Raw genomic sequence first — 18,733 nt, forward strand, 5'->3', positions numbered from 1 at the left:
GAACACAGCAACCAAACTGCCATCAGAATCTCTTTCATTACCAGCCAACAGAGAACACAGCAACCAAACTGCATGCAGAACCAACCTATTGGATCACTTAGCAAAGCTACATCATATGGTCTGAAGAGAATAAAATACAGAGCTATGTTTATTTGGACAACTTCCTTTACATACTTTTCATTGCTGGCTTGTCAGTCACTGTGACTGAGATAAGATAACAATGTCCAACCCCCAACATTCCTAACCAAAGGTATGACTGGAAAGTTCAGCATTATAAGCAGTGGATAAGAGAGACCAGCCTAGGGTGTGTTCTATTCTGGGGTCCCAGTGACGGGCAGGAAGGACAATGGGAGACAGCTAAATACTCTGGTGCATTCTACTTCCCAGCACTCTGAGCCTCTACGGAACATCCCCCACCTCAGCACAGGAAGGTAAGACAGGACTCCTCTCTCATTCGGATATTGAGGAGACAATACATAAAGCTTTTCTGTATTCTTTGAATTTGAGGTTCAGGTATAATTGCAGAACATTATTAAATGTATTATCATAAATATCGGTGTATTTCAGTATGTAGAAAATCGGCCATTATTGAGTAATTTACTATTTATTTAACTTTTTAGATATTGACACAATTTACATAAGAGCAAAATTAAACATTTTAAGGATAGGCCTATTAGAAAAATCTGGAAATAAAATATAGGTTTTCCTTATTTTCTTTTTACAATTAATTTGTTTGGGAAATTCATTTTTGACTTTCAGGTTTCCAACTGATTTGAGTTTTCCAATTGATCTTTTGTTCCAATTAATTGTATATTCTTTATGGGATTTGACTGTGACATTACAGATTTGACTCAGACAATAAATTCCAACAGAATTAAAGAAGTTGTACAGGTTTTAAATGTTTAACAGTTATTTCCATAACCTCTAAGTATTCCACATCGTTTCATATTACTAATAATTCAAACTGGGTTCCCATCTAAACTGGACACTGCGACATTCCTCATGGAATTGGAAATTCTAAAAAAGAACCTCTTAATCCCAACCTCCTGGTCCCTTTAAGGAGAAGGCAGCCTGACAGGTCTATTTGTGGAGCGTTATCCAGTGGAAATGAGCAGGAGAAAGCTGGGATTGTTATCTGTCTGGAATAGTTACCACGCCAGAGCCGATGAACGCCTCTCCCTCTGTCTGCCATCACTTTATTTTCTGGGGGAGAGCCATTGTCAGCAGAAGGGGGACGGGCCACGGGCCACGGTCTCCAGACCCCAGGCATCAGGCTCCAGACCGCAGACTCCATACACCAGGCTCCATAACCCAGGTTCCAGACACCAGGCTCCAGACACCAGGCTCCATAACCCAGGCTCCAGACCCCAGGCCAGAGGGTGAGCCGTAGTAGTAGGGTCTGGTGAAGTAAACCACTTGGAGCCCTGAGTGACCACTTTTAACCTGTTGATAATGTACTGTAGTAGGTGGAGAATATCAAACCATGATAATATACTGTAGTTGGTGGAGAGTAACAACCATGATAATGTACTGTAGTTGGTGGAGAGTAACAACCATGATAATGTACTGTAGTTGGTGGAGAATAACAGCCATGATAATGTACTGTAGTTGGTGGAGAGTAACAACCATAATAATATACTGTAGTTGGTGGAGAGTAACAGCCATGATAATGTACTGTAGTTGGTGGAGAGTAACAACCATGATAATGTACTGTAGTTGGTGGAGAGTAACAACCATGATAATATACTGTAGTTGGTGGAGAGTAACAACCATGATAATGTACTGTAGTTGGTGGAGAATAACAGCCATGATAATGTACTGTAGTTGGTGGAGAGTAACAACCATGATAATATACTGTAGTTGGTGGAGAGTAACAACTATGATAATGTACTGTAGTTGGTGGAGAGTAACAACCATGATAATGTACTGTAGTTGGTGGAGAATAACAGCCATGATAATGTACTGTAGTTGGTGGAGAGTAACAACCATGATAATGTACTGTAGTTGGTGGAGAGTAACAACCATGATAATGTACTGTAGTTGGTGGAGAGTAACAACCATGATAATGTACTGTAGTAGGTGGAGAGTAACAACCATGATAATGTACTGTAGTTGGTGGAGAGTAACAACCATGATAATGTACTGTAGTTGGTGGAGAGTAACAACCATGATAATGTACTGTAGTTGGTGGAGAGTAACAACCATGATAATGTACTGTAGTTGGTGGAGAATAACAGCCATGATAATGTACTGTAGTTGGTGGAGAATAACAACCATGATAATGTACTGTAGTTGGTGGAGAGTAACAACCATGATAATGTGCTGTAGTTGGTGGAGAGTAACAACCATGATAATGTACTGTAGTTGGTGGAGAATAACAGCCATGATAATGTACTGTAGTTGGTGGAGAATATCAAACCATGATAATATACTGTAGTTGGTGGAGAGTAACAACCATGATAATGTACTGTAGTTGGTGGAGAATAACAGCCATGATAATGTACTGTAGTTGGTGGAGAGTAACAACCATGATAATATACTGTAGTTGGTGGAGAGTAACAACTATGATAATGTACTGTAGTTGGTGGAGAGTAACAACCATGATAATGTACTGTAGTTGGTGGAGAATAACAGCCATGATAATGTACTGTAGTTGGTGGAGAGTAACAACCATGATAATGTACTGTAGTTGGTGGAGAGTAACAACCATGATAATGTACTGTAGTTGGTGGAGAGTAACAACCATGATAATGTACTGTAGTAGGTGGAGAGTAACAACCATGATAATGTACTGTAGTTGGTGGAGAGTAACAACCATGATAATATACTGTAGTTGGTGGAGAGTAACAACCATGATAATGTACTGTAGTTGGTGGAGAGTAACAACCATGATAATGTACTGTAGTAGGTGGAGAGTAACAACCATGATAATGTACTGTAGTTGGTGGAGAGTAACAACCATGATAATGTACTGTAGTTGGTGGAGAGTAACAACCATGATAAGGGGCTGTAGTTGGTGGAGAGTAACAACCATGATAATGTACTGTAGTTGGTGGAGAATAACAGCCATGATAATGTACTGTAGTTGGTGGAGAGTAACAACCATGATAATATACTGTAGTTGGTGGAGAATAACAGCCATGATAATGTACTGTCGTTGGTGGAGAATATCAAACCATGATAATATACTGTAGTTGGTGGAGAATAACAGCCATGATAATGTACTGTAGTAGGTTCTCGATTAACAACCATGATAATGTTATGTAGTTACTGGAGAATAAAAACCATGATAATGTACTGTAGAAGGTGGAGAATAACAGCCGTGAATATGTGCTGTAGAAGGTGGAGAATAACAGCCGTGATAATGTAATGGGCTATACATTTGGGTGATGTTTTTATCTCGGCTGAGTAGCCTCGTTTCACTGCCAAAAATAAAATTTAACCATCTGGTGTTCAGCGAAATAACAACACAATGTCAAATACAGATAGCTTAGTCAAATAATTAACATCGAATCACATTAACCTTTACTCTCTGGCGAGAATTCCACTAATGGTCCCTATGTAGCCAAACGTAGCTGCTGCTCATTCCGTTTGCTCGAAAATTGATAAATGGTTAAAAAAAAGTAAGGCCCATGTCCATAGAGACACATACCAGCTCTACTGGTAGTACTGCTACTACCAGCAGTACTGCACCTGTCGAAGACACAAGTTGTTCTGCTTCCACGCGCACATCCAATGCTATCATTAGTAATTCTACATTTGTTGTTAGCCCAGCTAGCATGGACACTGACAGTTGTGAATTTGATGCAGCCGAAGGGCTACTGCCCCCTTACCCGGAAAGCACCGAACAACAGACAGGGACATTGGACCATTGAAGAGGCGCAAATATGATGAGAACTACATTGATTTGGGGTTCACCTATATTGGGAGTAGTGCCTTTCCTCAGCCGCAGTGTGTTATATTTTCACGGCCGTCGAAAGAACTGGACCAAAGCGCAGCGTGGTAAGCGTACATTTTCCCTTTATTTAAAATGACGCCAACTAAACAATAAACCATACAAAACGACCGTGAAGCTTAAGGGCTATAGTGCCACAAACAAGGATAACTACCCACAACGAAAGGAGGGAAAAAGGGCTACCTAAATATGGTTCCCAATCAGAGACAACGATAGACATCTGTCCCTGATTGAGAACCATACCCGGCCAAAACATAGAAACACAAAATCATAGCAAACAAAACATAGAATGCCCACCCCAAATCACACCCTGAACAAACCAAATAGAGACATAAAAAGGCTCTCTAAGGTCAGGGCGTGACATATATGTACTATCTCACAACTCAATGAAACCTTCACTCTTCTGCAGACATTTAGAAATGAAACATGCCAATTCGAATAATAAGCCACAGGAGTTTTTTGAGCGAGAATTAAGACGACTTTCGAGTAGTAAGACATGTATAAAAGCAACAGATAACATTAATAAGAAGGGTCTGGAAGCGTCTTATATGGTGAGCTACCGAGTGGCTAGGACAGGCAAGCCACATGGGACAATGCTGGGGGAAAAGGCCAAATAAACTATACAGACAATGCTTTCATCAAATAACACTGTTTCACGACGCATCGGTGACATGGCAGGAGATGTTTTGAAACAATTGCTGCTTCGCATACAAGCCAGTGAATTCTATGCGTTACAGCTGGATGAGTCAACAGACGTGGCGGGCCTGGCACAGCTCCTGGTATATGTCTGTTACGTTTATGGGGGGTCAATTAAGGAAGACATCCTGTTCTGCAAACCACTGGAAAACAACACAACAGGAGAGGATATTTTTAAAGTACTGGACAGCTTTGTGACATCAAATGGACTTTGGTGGTCAAGATGTGTTGGTATCTGTACTGATGGTGCAAAATCCATGACAAGGAGACATAGTGGAGTGGTAACGCGTGTGCAAGCAGTTGCTCCCGACGCCACTTGGGTACACTGTAGCATCCACTGAGAGGCTCTTGCTGCCAAGAGAATGCCTGGAAGCTTGAAAGACGTTTTGGACTCTACAGTGAAAATGGTTAACTTTGTTAAAGCAAGGCTCCTGAACTCTCCTGTATTTTCTGCATTATGCAATAATATGGGCAGTGACCATGTAATGCTTTTACAACATACAGAAGTGTGCTGGTTATCAAGGGGCAAAGTATTGGCATGGTTTTTTTTTTTATTGAGAAACGAGCTTAAAGTTTTCTTTGCTGAGCATCATTTTCACATGTCTGAATGCTTGCATGATGACGAGTTTCTCACACGACTGGCCTATCTGGGTGAGGTTTTTTCTCACCTGAATGATCTGAATCTAGGATTATAGGGACTCTCCACAACTACATTCAATATGCAGGACAAAATTGAGGCTATGATTAAGAGGTTGGAGCTCTTCTCTGTCTGCATTAACAAGGACAACACACAGGTCTTTCCATCATTGTATGATTTTCTGTGTGCAAATGAACTCAAGCTTATCCCTTTGATGCCCTGCCTCCAGTCCACTTACCGATATCTGAACAAGAGAGCCTCAATCTAAATTGCAACAAACTGTCCTGTGAAAATTGAATTTAATCAGAAGCCACTGTCAGGGATAGAGCTGCGCTCAGAGTATCCTGCCTTGGCAAATTGGGCTGTTAAGACACTGATGCCCTTTGCAACCATATACCCATGTGAGAGTGGATTCTTGGCCCTCACAAGCAAAACCAAATACAGGCAGGTGTGTGAAAAATGATTTAAGACTGAGACTCTCTCCAATACAACCCAACATTGCTTTCAAGCACACTCTTCTCATTAAACTGTGGTGAGTTATTCACGATTTTTGATGAACAAATAAGGTTTGATATGTAAGATGGCTAAATAAAATGCACAATTATTGATTATTTTTATATTAATTATTTGTGCCCTGGTCCTATAAGAGCGCTTTGTCACTTCCCACGAGCCGGGTTGTGACAAAAACTCACACTCATTGTTATGTTTAATAAATGTATCTTATGTGTGTGTGGCAGGCTTACAATGATGGCAAAAAAAGTGTGCTGACCCTGGTGCTAGAGGGGGTACGCAGCTGGAGGTTGAATGTTTGAAGGGGTACGGGACTATAAAAAGTTTGGGAACCACTGCTGTAGATTTGTGGTCTCTGTCATCAAGCACTTCAGAAACAATAAGATTTATTTTTGTCTTCTAGGTGAATCTACATTGCCAAGATGCCGGATCAAGTGTAAGTATATCATGTTTCTGTTTTCTTTTCCAGCAGTCCCCTTTAAGAGAAGGGTCAGACATCACATGGCAGTTATCTTAAGAAACACTAGCAATGACTGCCTGATAAATTCTGTCTGCCACATCGGGTATGTATTTCAGATACTTTATCTCTAATGCCAAATTATGTTTACACTAAAATGTGTTTTTTCTTTACAGACAAGAGGTAAGAGCTCTAATTGTATTACATAAATGCTGATAAACTCTGATTAATTGAGACATTATTATACTGTCAATCATAATTTGACTATAACTAAATTAATCAAATTGATTTAATATTTTTGAAGCAAAAGTCGAAGATCTCTGCCTCCCGTAAGCTCATGCTAAAGGTGAGTCTATAGCCACACTATGACTACAGCAATAACACTTGACTATTTGGCAACTATCTATCATATGTGGCAATACATTTTCAAACTTAAATGTATTTTCAGAGCTTAATGGTGGCCAAGGCGAAGGAGGAGATCGAGCAGGAGATAGTGGATAAAGAGGAGGAGAAGGAGAGGTATCTGGCAGAGAGAGCTCCTCCCTTACAGACTGGTGGCATGTCCTTTGCTGAGCTCCAGGTACTCCCATCCATACATACGTTCAATAAACCTGTTGACTGTTTATGGTCCTGGCTGCTGGGTAGCTCATTGCTAATTCTAATTTCCTGAACAGGAGTTATGTCAGGAGTTACATGCCAAGGTTGATGTGGTGGATGAGGAGCGATATGACATTGAAGCCAAAGTCATGCACAACACCAGAGAGGTAACGTAGCCTACATGATGCTGCTTGAATCATACACTACATGACCAAAAGTATGTGGACACCTGCTCATCGAATGTCTCATTCCAACATCATGGGCATTAATATGGAGTTGGTCCCCCCCTTTGCTGCTATAACAGCCTCAACTCTTCTGGGAAGGCTTTCCACTAGATGTTGGAACATTGCTGCGGGGACTGGCTTCCATTCAGCCACAAAAGCATAAGTTAGGTCGGGCACTGATGTTGGGCGATTAGGCCTGGCTCTCAGTCTGCGTTCCAATTCATCCCAAAGGTGTTCGATGGGGTTGAGGTCAGGGCTCAGGCCAGTCAAGTTCTTCCATACCAATGTTGACATACCATTTCTGTATTGACCTCGCTTTGTGCACGGGCATTGTCATTCTGAAACAGAAAAGGGCCTTCCCCAAACTCTTGCCACAAGGTTGGAAGCACAGTATCATCTTAAATGTCATTGTATGCTATAGATTTCCTTTCAAAGGAACTAAGGGGCCTAGCCCGAACCATTAAAAACATCCCCAGACCATTCTTCCTCCACTAAACTTTACAGTTGTAACTGTGCATTCAGGCAGGTAGAGTTCACCTGGCAACCCTGATTCATTCGTTGTACTGCCAGATGGTGAAGCGTGATTCATCACTCCAGAGAACGCATTTCCACTGCTCCGGAGTCCAATGGCGTCGAGCTTTACACCACTCCAGCCTACACTTGGCATTGCGCATGGTGATTTAGGTTTGGGTTTGTTTAGGTTTGTGTGCGGCTGCACAGCCATGGAAACCCATTTCATGAAGCTCCCGACCAACAGTTGTTGTGCTGATGTTGCTTCCAGAGGCAGTTTGGAACTCAGTAGTAAGTGTTGCAACCGAGGACAGACTATTATCCACTGTGTTCTCGGGGACCTTCAATGCTGCAGACATTTTTTGGTACCCTTCCCCCAGATCTGTGCCTTGACACAATCCTGTCTCGGAGCTGTGCGGACAATTCCTTTGACCGCATGGCTTGGTTTTTCCTCTGACATGCACTGTCAACTATGGGACCTTATATAGAAAGATGTACCTTTCCAAATCATGTCCAATCAATTTAATTTACCACAGGTGGACTCCATTCAAGTTGTAGAAACATCTCAAGGATGATCAATTGAAACAGAATGCACATGAGCTCAATTTCGTGTCTCATAGCAAAGGGAAAAAAATTGCAGAGATTGCACAACAAAGTCTGATACTTATTTCCATTGTGGTCCCAGATGCCTGTTGTGTAGCCCATAAAGATTGAAGAAACTTTAGTTTTATCTCTATGATGGTCCACCTCTTCTGTCCCGCAGATAAAGGACCTGAACATCAAGGTTCTGGACCTGAGGGGGAAGTTCAAGCGGCCCAACCTGAGGAGGGTGAGGGTCTCTGCTGATGCCATCCTGCGCTCCCTTCTAGGCTCCAAACACAAGGTCTCCATGGACCTCCGGACAAACCTGAAGTCAGTCAAGAAGGAGGACACAGAGAAGGTATGTTTTGTTTGCCGTGGTATATTTAGTGGGTCCTCATCAGACCAAAGGTAGCAAGCATTAGTGTAAAAAAAAGTCTGTCCTGCTCCTCTCCTCTCTACCTGACTTTCCCTCACAGTCCCTTCAGTTTCCCTTAAGTCATGCAAGTTTGGCTCACAACCAAGTTTTCAGTGTCTATTTTAAAGAAGTGATCTTTGTGTGTACTAATGTGTGCTGGTGAACTATAGAATAAAACTATGGATTTGGAACATCTGATTGGTTCTTGCCAGACCGCTTGTAGTGGAGTTTGACCAAAGTAGCATTAAGTCACTAGTGTGTGAGGGCATATACAGCCAACCGCCCAGACGGCTCCAGCTAGATGTTTTAACATGGCCCTTAGAATCACCGGATTCTGGCCTGCTATAGTTGACATGTTGAGATGCCGCGAAGAGGAGTCTGTGTTTCTTGCCAAGAGACGCCTGTCACTACCCACCTCAGCCCAGACCGCCACAAAAAAACGCTATGCACCTGAGGAAGATGAGGGGGCACACTCCAACACTCAGACATAATTTACAAACAAAGCATTTGTGTTTATTGAGTCTGCCAGATCAGATGCAGTAGGGATGTTCTCTTGATAAGTGTGTGAATTGGACAATTTTCCTGCCAAAATGTAACGAGTACTTTTGGGTGTCAGGGAAAATGTATGGAGTAAAAAGTACATTATTTTATTTAGGAATGTAGTGAAGTAAAAGTAAAAGTTGCCAAAAATATAAAAAGTAAAGTAATGTACAGATACCCTAAAAAAATACTTAAGTGGTACTTTAACCTCTTTCAGCTAGGGGGCACTATTTTTTTATTTTATGGAAAAATAACATTCCCAAGGTAAACAGACTATTTCTCAGGCCCAGATGCTAGAATATGCATAGCATTGACAGATTAGGATAGAAAACACTCTAAAGTTTCCAAAACTGTCAAAAATATTGTCTGTGAGTATAACAGAACTGATTTTGCAGGCGAAAACCTGAGGAAATCCAACCCGGAAGTGCCTTTTATTTGGAAAATCCCTGTTCCATTGCCTGCCCCTCCTCCATTTAAAGGGGTATCAACCAGATTCATTTTCCAATGGCTTCCTCAGGCTGTGACCAGGCTTTAGACATAGTTTCAAGCTTTTATTTTGAAAAATGAGCGAGATTTATCAAAACGCGTCAGGTGTCCTTTGATTAGTTCCTGCGCGCGAGAGTTGTAGCGCGACATTTTCTTTCTCTGTAGTATTGAATAGTTTACCGTCCGGTTTAAATATTATTGATTATGTATGTTAAAAACAACCTGAGGATTGATTATAAAAAAAGTTTGACATGTTTCTACGAACATTACGGATAGTTTTTGGAATTTTCGTCTGCCCTTCAGGACCGGCACGAGCCTGTGGTTTTCTGAACATAACGCGCAAACCAAATGGAGGTTTTTGGTTATAAATATCATCTTTACCGAACAAAAATAACATTTATTGTGTATTATTGTGTAAATATTTTTAGTATTTTTTTAAAATTTGGCGCTCTGCAATTCAGCGGTTGTTTACGAAAATGATCCCGCTAAAGGGATCCGTGAGTCAAGAAGTTAAGAAGTATTTTTACTTAAGTAACTTTGACCACTGCCCATGCCTTCACACCAGTACATTCACATGCTTTATATACTGTTACATGCACACTTATCACATAGTATTCCATACATAAGTTAAGGCCATGCAGCCATATATGTATGTGGTGGACACTTGATACGGTCAAATGATATTGTTGTAGTATGTCACAAAATCATGTTACAACCACACATATCAATAATAATTTTACATATCAATATTTTGCTAAGTCTTGCTAAGTGAATGGGTCTCTGCAGAAGGTGTAAATGGTACAGCCAAATGGTTACTTGCATAGTAGCAATACTAGAAGTATATTGTGTCAAAATAAAATAATATACAGTATGTACAAGAACAATATCAATAAAGATATCAGTGATACACAAGGTAGTTGTATGCATACAATCAGGGGTAAAGTGACTGAGCAGCAGGATAAAAGTAAATCAAAAATAGTAGCAGCAACATATGGCGTGTGGGTTAGGAGAGAGTCATTTGAATAGAGGCACTGCAGATAGTGCTGATTACTGGTCCGTCCGAACCACGCATGAACAGGGAATCTATATTCGGAGAGCATGTTTCTGTCCTGCCCTTGACTTGGGTCAATCAATCAAATGTATTAATAAAGCCCTTCTTACATCAGCTGATGTCACAAAGTGCTGTACAGATACCCAGCCTAAAACCCCAAACAGCAAGCAATGCAGGTGTAGAAGCACGGTGGATAGGAAAAACTCCCTAGAAAGGTCGAAACCTAGGAAGAATCCTAGAGAGGAACTAGGCTATGAGGGTTGGCCAGTCCTCTTCTGGCTGTGCCAAGTGGAGATTATAACAGAACATGGCCAAGATGTTCAAATGTTCATAGATGACCAGCAGGGTGAGATAATAATAATCACAATCTCTTCCGCACAAGGTAGCACATCCGGTGAACAGGTCAGGGTTCCATAGCCGCAGGCAGAACAGTTGAAACTGGAGTAGCAGCATGACCAGGTGGACTGGGGACAGCAAGGAGTCATCAGGCCAGGTAGCCCTGAGGCATGTTCCTAGGGCTTAGGTCCTCCGAGAGAAAGAAAGAGAGGGAGAGAGAATTAGAGAGAGCATACCCAAATTCACACAGGACACCGGATAAGACAGGAGAAATAGTCCAGATACAACAGACTGACCCTAGCCCCCCGACATAAACTATTGCAACATAAATACTGGAGGCTGAGACTGGAGAGGTCGGAATACACTATGGCCCCGTCCGACGATACCCCCGGACAGGGCCAAACAGGTAGGATATAACCCCACCCACTTTGCCAAAGCACAGCCCCCACACCACTAGAGGGATATCTTCAACCACCAACTTACTATCCTGAGACAAGGCCCGAGTATAGCCCACAAAGATCCTCCCCTTGGCATGAATCCGAAGAGGGGGGGATCGCCAACCCAGACAGGAAGACCACGTCAGTGACTCAACCCACTCAAGAGACACACCCCTCCTAGGGACAGCATGGAAGAGCACCAGTAAGCCAGTGACTCAGCACACGTAATAGGGTTTGAGGCAGAGAATCCCAGTGGAGAGAGGGGAACCGGCCAGGCAGAGACAGCAAGGGTGGTTTGTTGCTCCAGTGCCTTTCCGTTCACCTTTACACTCATGGGCCAGACTACACTCAATCATAGGACCTACTGAAGAGATGAGTCTTCATTAAGGTCGAGACCGAGTCTGCGTCTCTCACATGGGTAGGCAGACCATTCCATAAATATGGAGCTCTACTGGAGAAAGCCCTGCCTCCAGCTATTTGATTAGAAATTCTAGGGCAGTAAGGAGGCCTGCGTCTTGTGACTGTAGCGTACATGTAGGTACGTACAGCAGGACCAAATCGGAAAGATAGGCAGGACCAAGCCCATGTAATGTTTTGTAGGTTAGCAGTAAAACTTTGGTGCAGGGCATGTGATGTCCATAGCCTCGTTGTCGCAAACTCCCTGATCTTCTCAAAAATATATGTTTGTCTAGCTGTGTCCAGTCCAGGTGGTGCAAGTATAGGCAGACCATCTATGGAAGGAAGGATGTCAGCGTTGCACAGCATCTGAAACCTGGTCCAGACAGTCCGAACGCTCCTTGGCGACAACAACGCCAGGCTCCAGAGCATAGAAGCTGTCAGAAGACATTACAACCCTGCAAAACATCAATTCACCTCCCAAGTTTAGATAAGAAGAATAACGTCATGCAGTGCAATGAAAAGGATTTTCACCTTAAGTGCTGGTACTGCTTGATCTGTGGCAGCGGCCTGAAGTATCGAGTCGGGCGTTGTTGCCAGACATAGCTTTCCACCAGCACCATACCATCCTCAAGTCCAAACAGCTGTGGAATGTTGACCCCTGTCACAGTGCTGTCCTTCACAACACCAGCAATCTCAGACAAAGTGTTCACTCTGGTCTATCTGAAGCGTTGCTTGATGAGGCCGAAGCACAAGTCGGGGGCAAACTTGGTGTGGCCTGTGATCAGGAAGTGAAGATCCAGACTGTTGTGGAGCTTGTGCATGGTCCGCCACACACAATACCAGAGCACAAACTTGTTCTTGTTTTGGCCACTGCAGTTATCACATTTCAGGTCCACACTTGTTTCCCCAACTCTGTAGTTGGTGAAGAAATGGTGCATGTAGTTGATGACTGCGCTGCTGCCTTTGCTTGCTTGGGCCAGCTTTCTATTTGATGGGAGGCATTAAACTATTCTCCCTGTATGACTCGTGGAGGAGAGTCAGGCGTGCTCTACTGATGCTGAAATACAAAATCCAGACAAATATTGTAGCATTATTATACAGTAGATGCGAAATGGCATTCTGAGATATCACTACACACACTTCAAACACGTAATGTTAGCTAGCTAGCCAGCCATCTAACGTCAGCTGGCTAGCTAGCAGAAAGCTTTAACTAGCAATATAAACCCAGTGTCATAGCTACCTAAAGTTAACCAAATAGGTTCAATGTTAGCTAGCTAACATTAGACTATAACTAGCAATGTGAAATGGCATTCTGAGAAAACATCACACAATTCATACACGTAAATTAATGTTAGCTAGCAAGTAGCCATCTAACCTCAGCTAATGTTAGCTAGCTAACAGCAAGCTTTAACTTGAGGTATTTTGTTTAGACATGTCACGTTAGCTAGCTAAAAAATGAACTATAATCCCAATCCATAGAGTAACGCTACTAGCAATACAAACCGATTGTCAGAGCTAAAGTTAACCAAATAAATTAGGTTCAATGTTAACATCAGTTAGCAAGCCAGCCATCTAACCTCAGCTAGCTAACAGCAAGCTTTAATTTGGGGTCTTTTGTTCAGACATGTCACGTTAACGTTATCTAGCTAAAAAATTTACTATAGTCCCAATCCATAGAGTAACGTTACTAGCAATACAAACTGATTGTCATGGCTAAAGTTAACTAAATAAGTTAGGTTCAATGCTAACGTTAGCTAGCAAGTCAGACATCTAACATCAGCTAACGTTAGCTAGCTACAGCAAGCTTTAACTTGGGGTCGTTTGTTTAGACATGTCACTTTAATGTTGGTGTAACGTCTCTTGTTTGTGGGAGAAAGAGTGGACCAAGGCGCAGCGTGGTAGGCGTACATTGTCTTTTTATCGATGACACCAAAACAAAATAACAAAGACAAAAAAACGAAAGCGAACAGTTCCGTCAGGCACAGACACTAAACAGAAAACAAGATCCCACAAAACCCAAAAGGAAAATTACAACTTATATATGATCCCAATCAGAGACAACGATAGACAGCTGCTTCTGATTGGGAACCACACTCGGCCAAAAACAAAGAAATAGAAAACATAGACTTTCCCACCCGAGTCACACCCTGACCTAACCAAACATAGAGAATAATAAGGATCTCTAAGGTCAGGACGTGACAGTATCCCCCCCCCCCCCCCCCCCCCCCCCACTGAACCTATAGGGGAGGGTCCGGATGAGCATCAACTCTTGGTGGAGGCTCCGGTGCGGGACGCAGACCCTTGCTCTGCTTGAGGCTCCCCCCACTTCGGTGGTGCCTCTGGTGCAGGGATCGTCGCCGGGACCTCCGGACCGTAGATCGTCGTCGGGTACTCCAGGCTAGGAACCCTCCCTGTAAGCTCCGGACTGGAGACCCTCGCTGGAGGCTTCGGACTGGGAACCATCGCTGCAGGATCCGGACTGGGGACCGTCGTTGGAGGCTCCGGAATGGGGACCGTTGCTGGAGGCTCCGGACTGGGGACATTCGCTGGATGCTCCGGACTGGAGATCGTCGCTGGAGGCTCCGGACTGGAGACCGTCGCTGGAGGCTCCGGACTGGGGACCGTCGCTGGAGGCTCCGGACTGGGGACAGTCGCTGGAGGCTCCGGACTGGGGACTGTCGCTGGAGGCTCCGGACTGGGGACCGTCGCTGGAGGCTCCGGACTGGGGACCGTCGCTGGAGGCTCCGGACTGGGGACCGTCGCTGCTGGCTCCGGACTGGGGACCGTCGCTGGAGGCTCCGGACTGGGGACCGTCGCTGCAAGCTCCGGACTGGAGACCGTCGCTGGAGGTTCCGGACTGGGGACCGTCGCTGGAGGCTCCGGACTGGGGACCGTTGCTGCAGGCTCCGGACCGGGGACCGTGCCATGGATCATCACTGGAGGCTCCGGGCCATGGATCATCACTGGAGGCTTCGTGCCATGGATTATCACTGGAGGCTTCGTGCCATGGATCATCACTGGAGGCTCCGTGCCATGGATCATCACTGGAGGCTCCGGGCTGGGGACCGTCGCTGCTGGCTCCGGACTGGGGACCGTCGCTGCAAGCTCCGGATTGGAGACCGTCGCTGGAGGTTCCGGACTGGGGACCGTCGCTGGAGGTTCAGGACTGGGGACCGTCACTGGAGGCTCCGGACTGGGGACCGTTGCTGCAGGCTCCGGACCGGGGACCGTGCCATGGATCATCACTGGAGGCTCCGGGCCATGGATCATCACTGGAGGCTCCGTGCCATGGATCATCACTGGAGGCTCCGGGCCATGGTTCATCACTGGTGGCTTCTTACGTGGAGCCGGAACAGGTCTCACCGGACTGAGGAGACGTACTGGAAGCCTGGTGCGTGGAGCTGCAACACAAAACGCAGAAATAAAGATATAATTCATGCCTTACCTTTGACGAGCTTCTTCTGTTGGCACTCCAATATGTCCCATAAACATCACAAATGGTCCTTTTGTTCGATTAATTCCGTCAATATATATCCAAAATGTCCATTTATTTGGCGTGTTTGATCCAGAAAAACACCGGTTCCAACTTGCGCAACGTGACTACAAATATCTCAAAAGTTACCTGTAAGCTTTGTCCAAACATTTCAAACTACTTTTGTAATACAACTTTAGGTATTTTTTTACGTAAATAATCAATAAAATTGAAGATGGGATATACTTTGGTCAATACTGGAGGAAAACAAAGTGTAGCTAGCTTTCAGGTTACGCGCCTCTAACAAATAGTACACTTCCCTCGAGCCTCATTCTGAATATGGCTACTTCTTCATTTCTCAAAGTAAAAACCTCAACCAATTTCTAAAGACTGTTGATATCCAGTGGAAGCGATAGGAACTGCAAGAAGGTCCCTTAGAAATAAGGACTCCCAATGAAAAACCCTTGAATGAGAAAAAATACATTCTGAATGGTTTGTCCTCGGGGTTTCGCCTGCCAAATAAGTTCTGTTATACTGACAGACATGATTCAAACAGTTTTAGAAACTTCAGAGTGTTTTCTATCCAAATCCACTAATAATATGCATATCTTAGGTTCTGGGCCTGAGAAGCAGGCAGTTTACTTTGGACACGCTTTTCATCCGGACGTGGAAATACTGCCACCTATCCCAGAGAAGTTAACAACTTTATTCGTATTGACAGATGGCATAAACATTTGTTATTTAAGCACATGAAAGTTCACATGTTCGAGAAGGCATTTCTGCCCAAAAAAAACGCATTTTGATAAAAATATATTTTTTACGTTCAAACGGCTCTCCTGTAAAGTCGTGACTTGCGACATACGCCTAGTTTCCTGAATCGGGTCACATATTTCCATAAGAAATATTGTGGTGGCTGTAAAATAAAGGCTTTCCTGCTCCTCCCCTCTGTACCGAAGTTTCCCTTATAGTTCCTTCAGTTTCCCTTAAGTCCCGTTAGTTTGGCTGTTCAGCCTACCTTAGTTATCCCTCACCCATCATGGCCCTGCCATTCCCGACCAATCAGAGCACCTGGAAATGCGCATCTGGACACTGCACCCGTCCACTCAGGTCAGAGTGTTATCGTCGTCTGAAGGGAGAAGACACGTTTTCTGAGGACTTTTTATTGTTGACAGTAACACCAATGTCTGAATGTTGTGTGTGTATAGAAATGTAAGTTGCAGGGGGGGTTATTGGTGGTTTTACATGCTGTGTAATAATAGGTAATTACCACTAATTACTTAAAGGTATTTTGATAAGTTTCAGCCATATGTTTTACTGTATGGCTGTAACTATTCTTTATTGTTAGAGTTGCCAATGCTGCTTTGTGTATTATTTATCGTATGTAGTATTATTCCGTACTGCCATCAGTGTTATTATTACATTGGTTGCACAAGTTCTTTTACAGAAGTTGTTTAATTGTTGCATTGGTAAACATAGTCTTTTGCATGAAAACGCTACAGCAGTGTTTTCCATAGTGGCCTTTATTAAGGTGAGCATCCAGAGTCATCCCAGACACTACTGAATTGATTTGATTTGATTTTCTTGAAGCTTGCTCATGCGCAAAGTAATTTACGACCTTGTGGGGGCAGATCAGATAAGATCTCAGCCCTGGAAATTCTCACAACAGGCTGGAGAGAGAGTGCCATAAATATTGTCCCTTCTCAAGCCAAGCAATTAGTTCCTCGCTCCAAGAGGTGAATGTTAAGTTATATGCTTATATTGACGCTGGGTTTATAGCCCTTTGTAGATGTCTTAAAGTGCATTGCCATTTGCCATTTATTCATGTACATATACATTGCATAGTTAACTAATACTGTTTACATGTGTGCAAATCTTTGCCTTATACAAGCACAAAAAATACGATTCCAAGTCATTTGGATTATCACATCTAAAGAACTACCTTCAATAGGAGCAGCTGTGTCCACGTGTGTGTGTGTGTGAGTGTGTGTGTGTGAGTCCACGTGTGTGTGTGTCCACGTGTGTGTGTGTGCACGTGTGTGTGTGTGTGTGTGTGTCCACGTGTGTGTGTGTGTGTGTGTGTGCACGTGTGTGTGTGGTGGTGACTATCAAGAGTAATGTGCCTCAACATGGTGTTCTAACCGGACAACACTGTAGTGAGCAGAACCTAAGCAATCACCATAAGTTAATAATGGATAAGGTCATTCACAGTCGATCGCTCTCACGAGTTCCTGCTAGCCGTTTTTACAAATAGTGTGATGCAACGATGACTTTTGCTGTTATTTTTTTAATAATATACTGTCTGGAGTTTTGTTTGGAGTTTTGTTTAAATTGTCAGGTCAATGTTTCCCTGAGTCTGTACATATATGACACAATCTAACAGTTTGTTCTGTACCTTGAAGCTGACCAGCCATAGGACTGACAAACTGAAATCCTACTGTCATGATAGTGACTGCCATTGTCTGTGTGCCTGCAGGAGAAGACAGTAGAGGTCAGTGACTGGAGGAAGAATGTGGAGGCCATGTCTGGCATGGAGGGCAGAAAGAAGATGTTTGACGCAGCGAAAGGCCCCGCCCCATAGACTCAGAAGAGAATACTAAACATTTGGTTTCCTTGTTTCGTGTTTCTTTCATTTTTATTAGTCCCGGACATTCAAAATGTACGAACGGTTTGGCCTTTTAATCTCTTGTGAATGTATCTACTTTGTCTTTCAGTGCCATTAATACAATTGTTTTATTCTTTGTTCAGCATGGTTTATACAGCACAAGCTGTTAGCTAATCACAATTTTATGTTATTTTGTTATGGGTGAAAAAGGGCATGAAGACAATTTCTGCTCCTTACTGATAATATTGGCCTGAGAATAAATGATAAAGTAAGATAAGCCAGCTTTACTTTAAAGTTGTAGATGCTGTAGATGTTTTGCTTGCTGTACATTCATTGTGGCATATCCTTCTACTACAATAAAAAATATTATTGTTTATGCAAATGTGTTATTTAGTTCATCCGACTATTGTTAGCGTTCAACACCAAATGATAACTGTAAAGTATCTACTAGAGTGCATACCATTCACACAACTACACTCTCCTGATGGTGTCCTTACGAAAGTAACAACTACACTCTCCTGGTGGTGTCCTTACGAAATAACAACTACACTCTCCTGATGGTGTCCTTACGAAAGTAACAACTACACTCTCCTGATGGTGTCCTTACGAAAGTAACAACTACACTCTCCTGATGGTGTCCGTACGAAAGTAACAACTACACTCTCCTGATGGTTTCCTTACGAAAGTAACAACTACACTCTCCTGGTGGTGTCCTTACGAAATAACAACTACACTCTCCTAATGGTGTCCTTACGAAAGGTGCAACTACACTCTCCTGATGGTGTCTGTACGAAAGTAACAACTACACTCTCCTGATGGTGTCCTTA

The 18,733-nt window shown here is 43.3% G+C and overlaps 1 protein-coding gene across 1 annotated transcript; it reads left to right on the forward strand.

The window, feature by feature from the left end:
* Positions 1–341: 341 nt before the first annotated feature.
* Positions 342–18,249, forward strand: LOC120024285 (troponin I, slow skeletal muscle-like). The gene is made up of 8 exons (XM_038968489.1): positions 342–431; positions 6,202–6,234; positions 6,432–6,438; positions 6,560–6,601; positions 6,704–6,835; positions 6,930–7,019; positions 8,350–8,526; positions 17,778–18,249. The coding sequence occupies exons 2-8, from the start codon at positions 6,221–6,223 to the stop codon at positions 17,880–17,882; spliced, it is 567 nt and encodes a 188-aa protein (XP_038824417.1). The 5' UTR covers positions 342–431; positions 6,202–6,220; the 3' UTR covers positions 17,883–18,249.
* The last annotated feature ends 484 nt before the right edge of the window (positions 18,250–18,733 follow it).

The sequence above is a fragment of the Salvelinus namaycush genome, chromosome 2 (assembly GCF_016432855.1).
Source record: "Salvelinus namaycush isolate Seneca chromosome 2, SaNama_1.0, whole genome shotgun sequence".
NCBI lineage: Eukaryota > Metazoa > Chordata > Actinopteri > Salmoniformes > Salmonidae > Salvelinus > Salvelinus namaycush.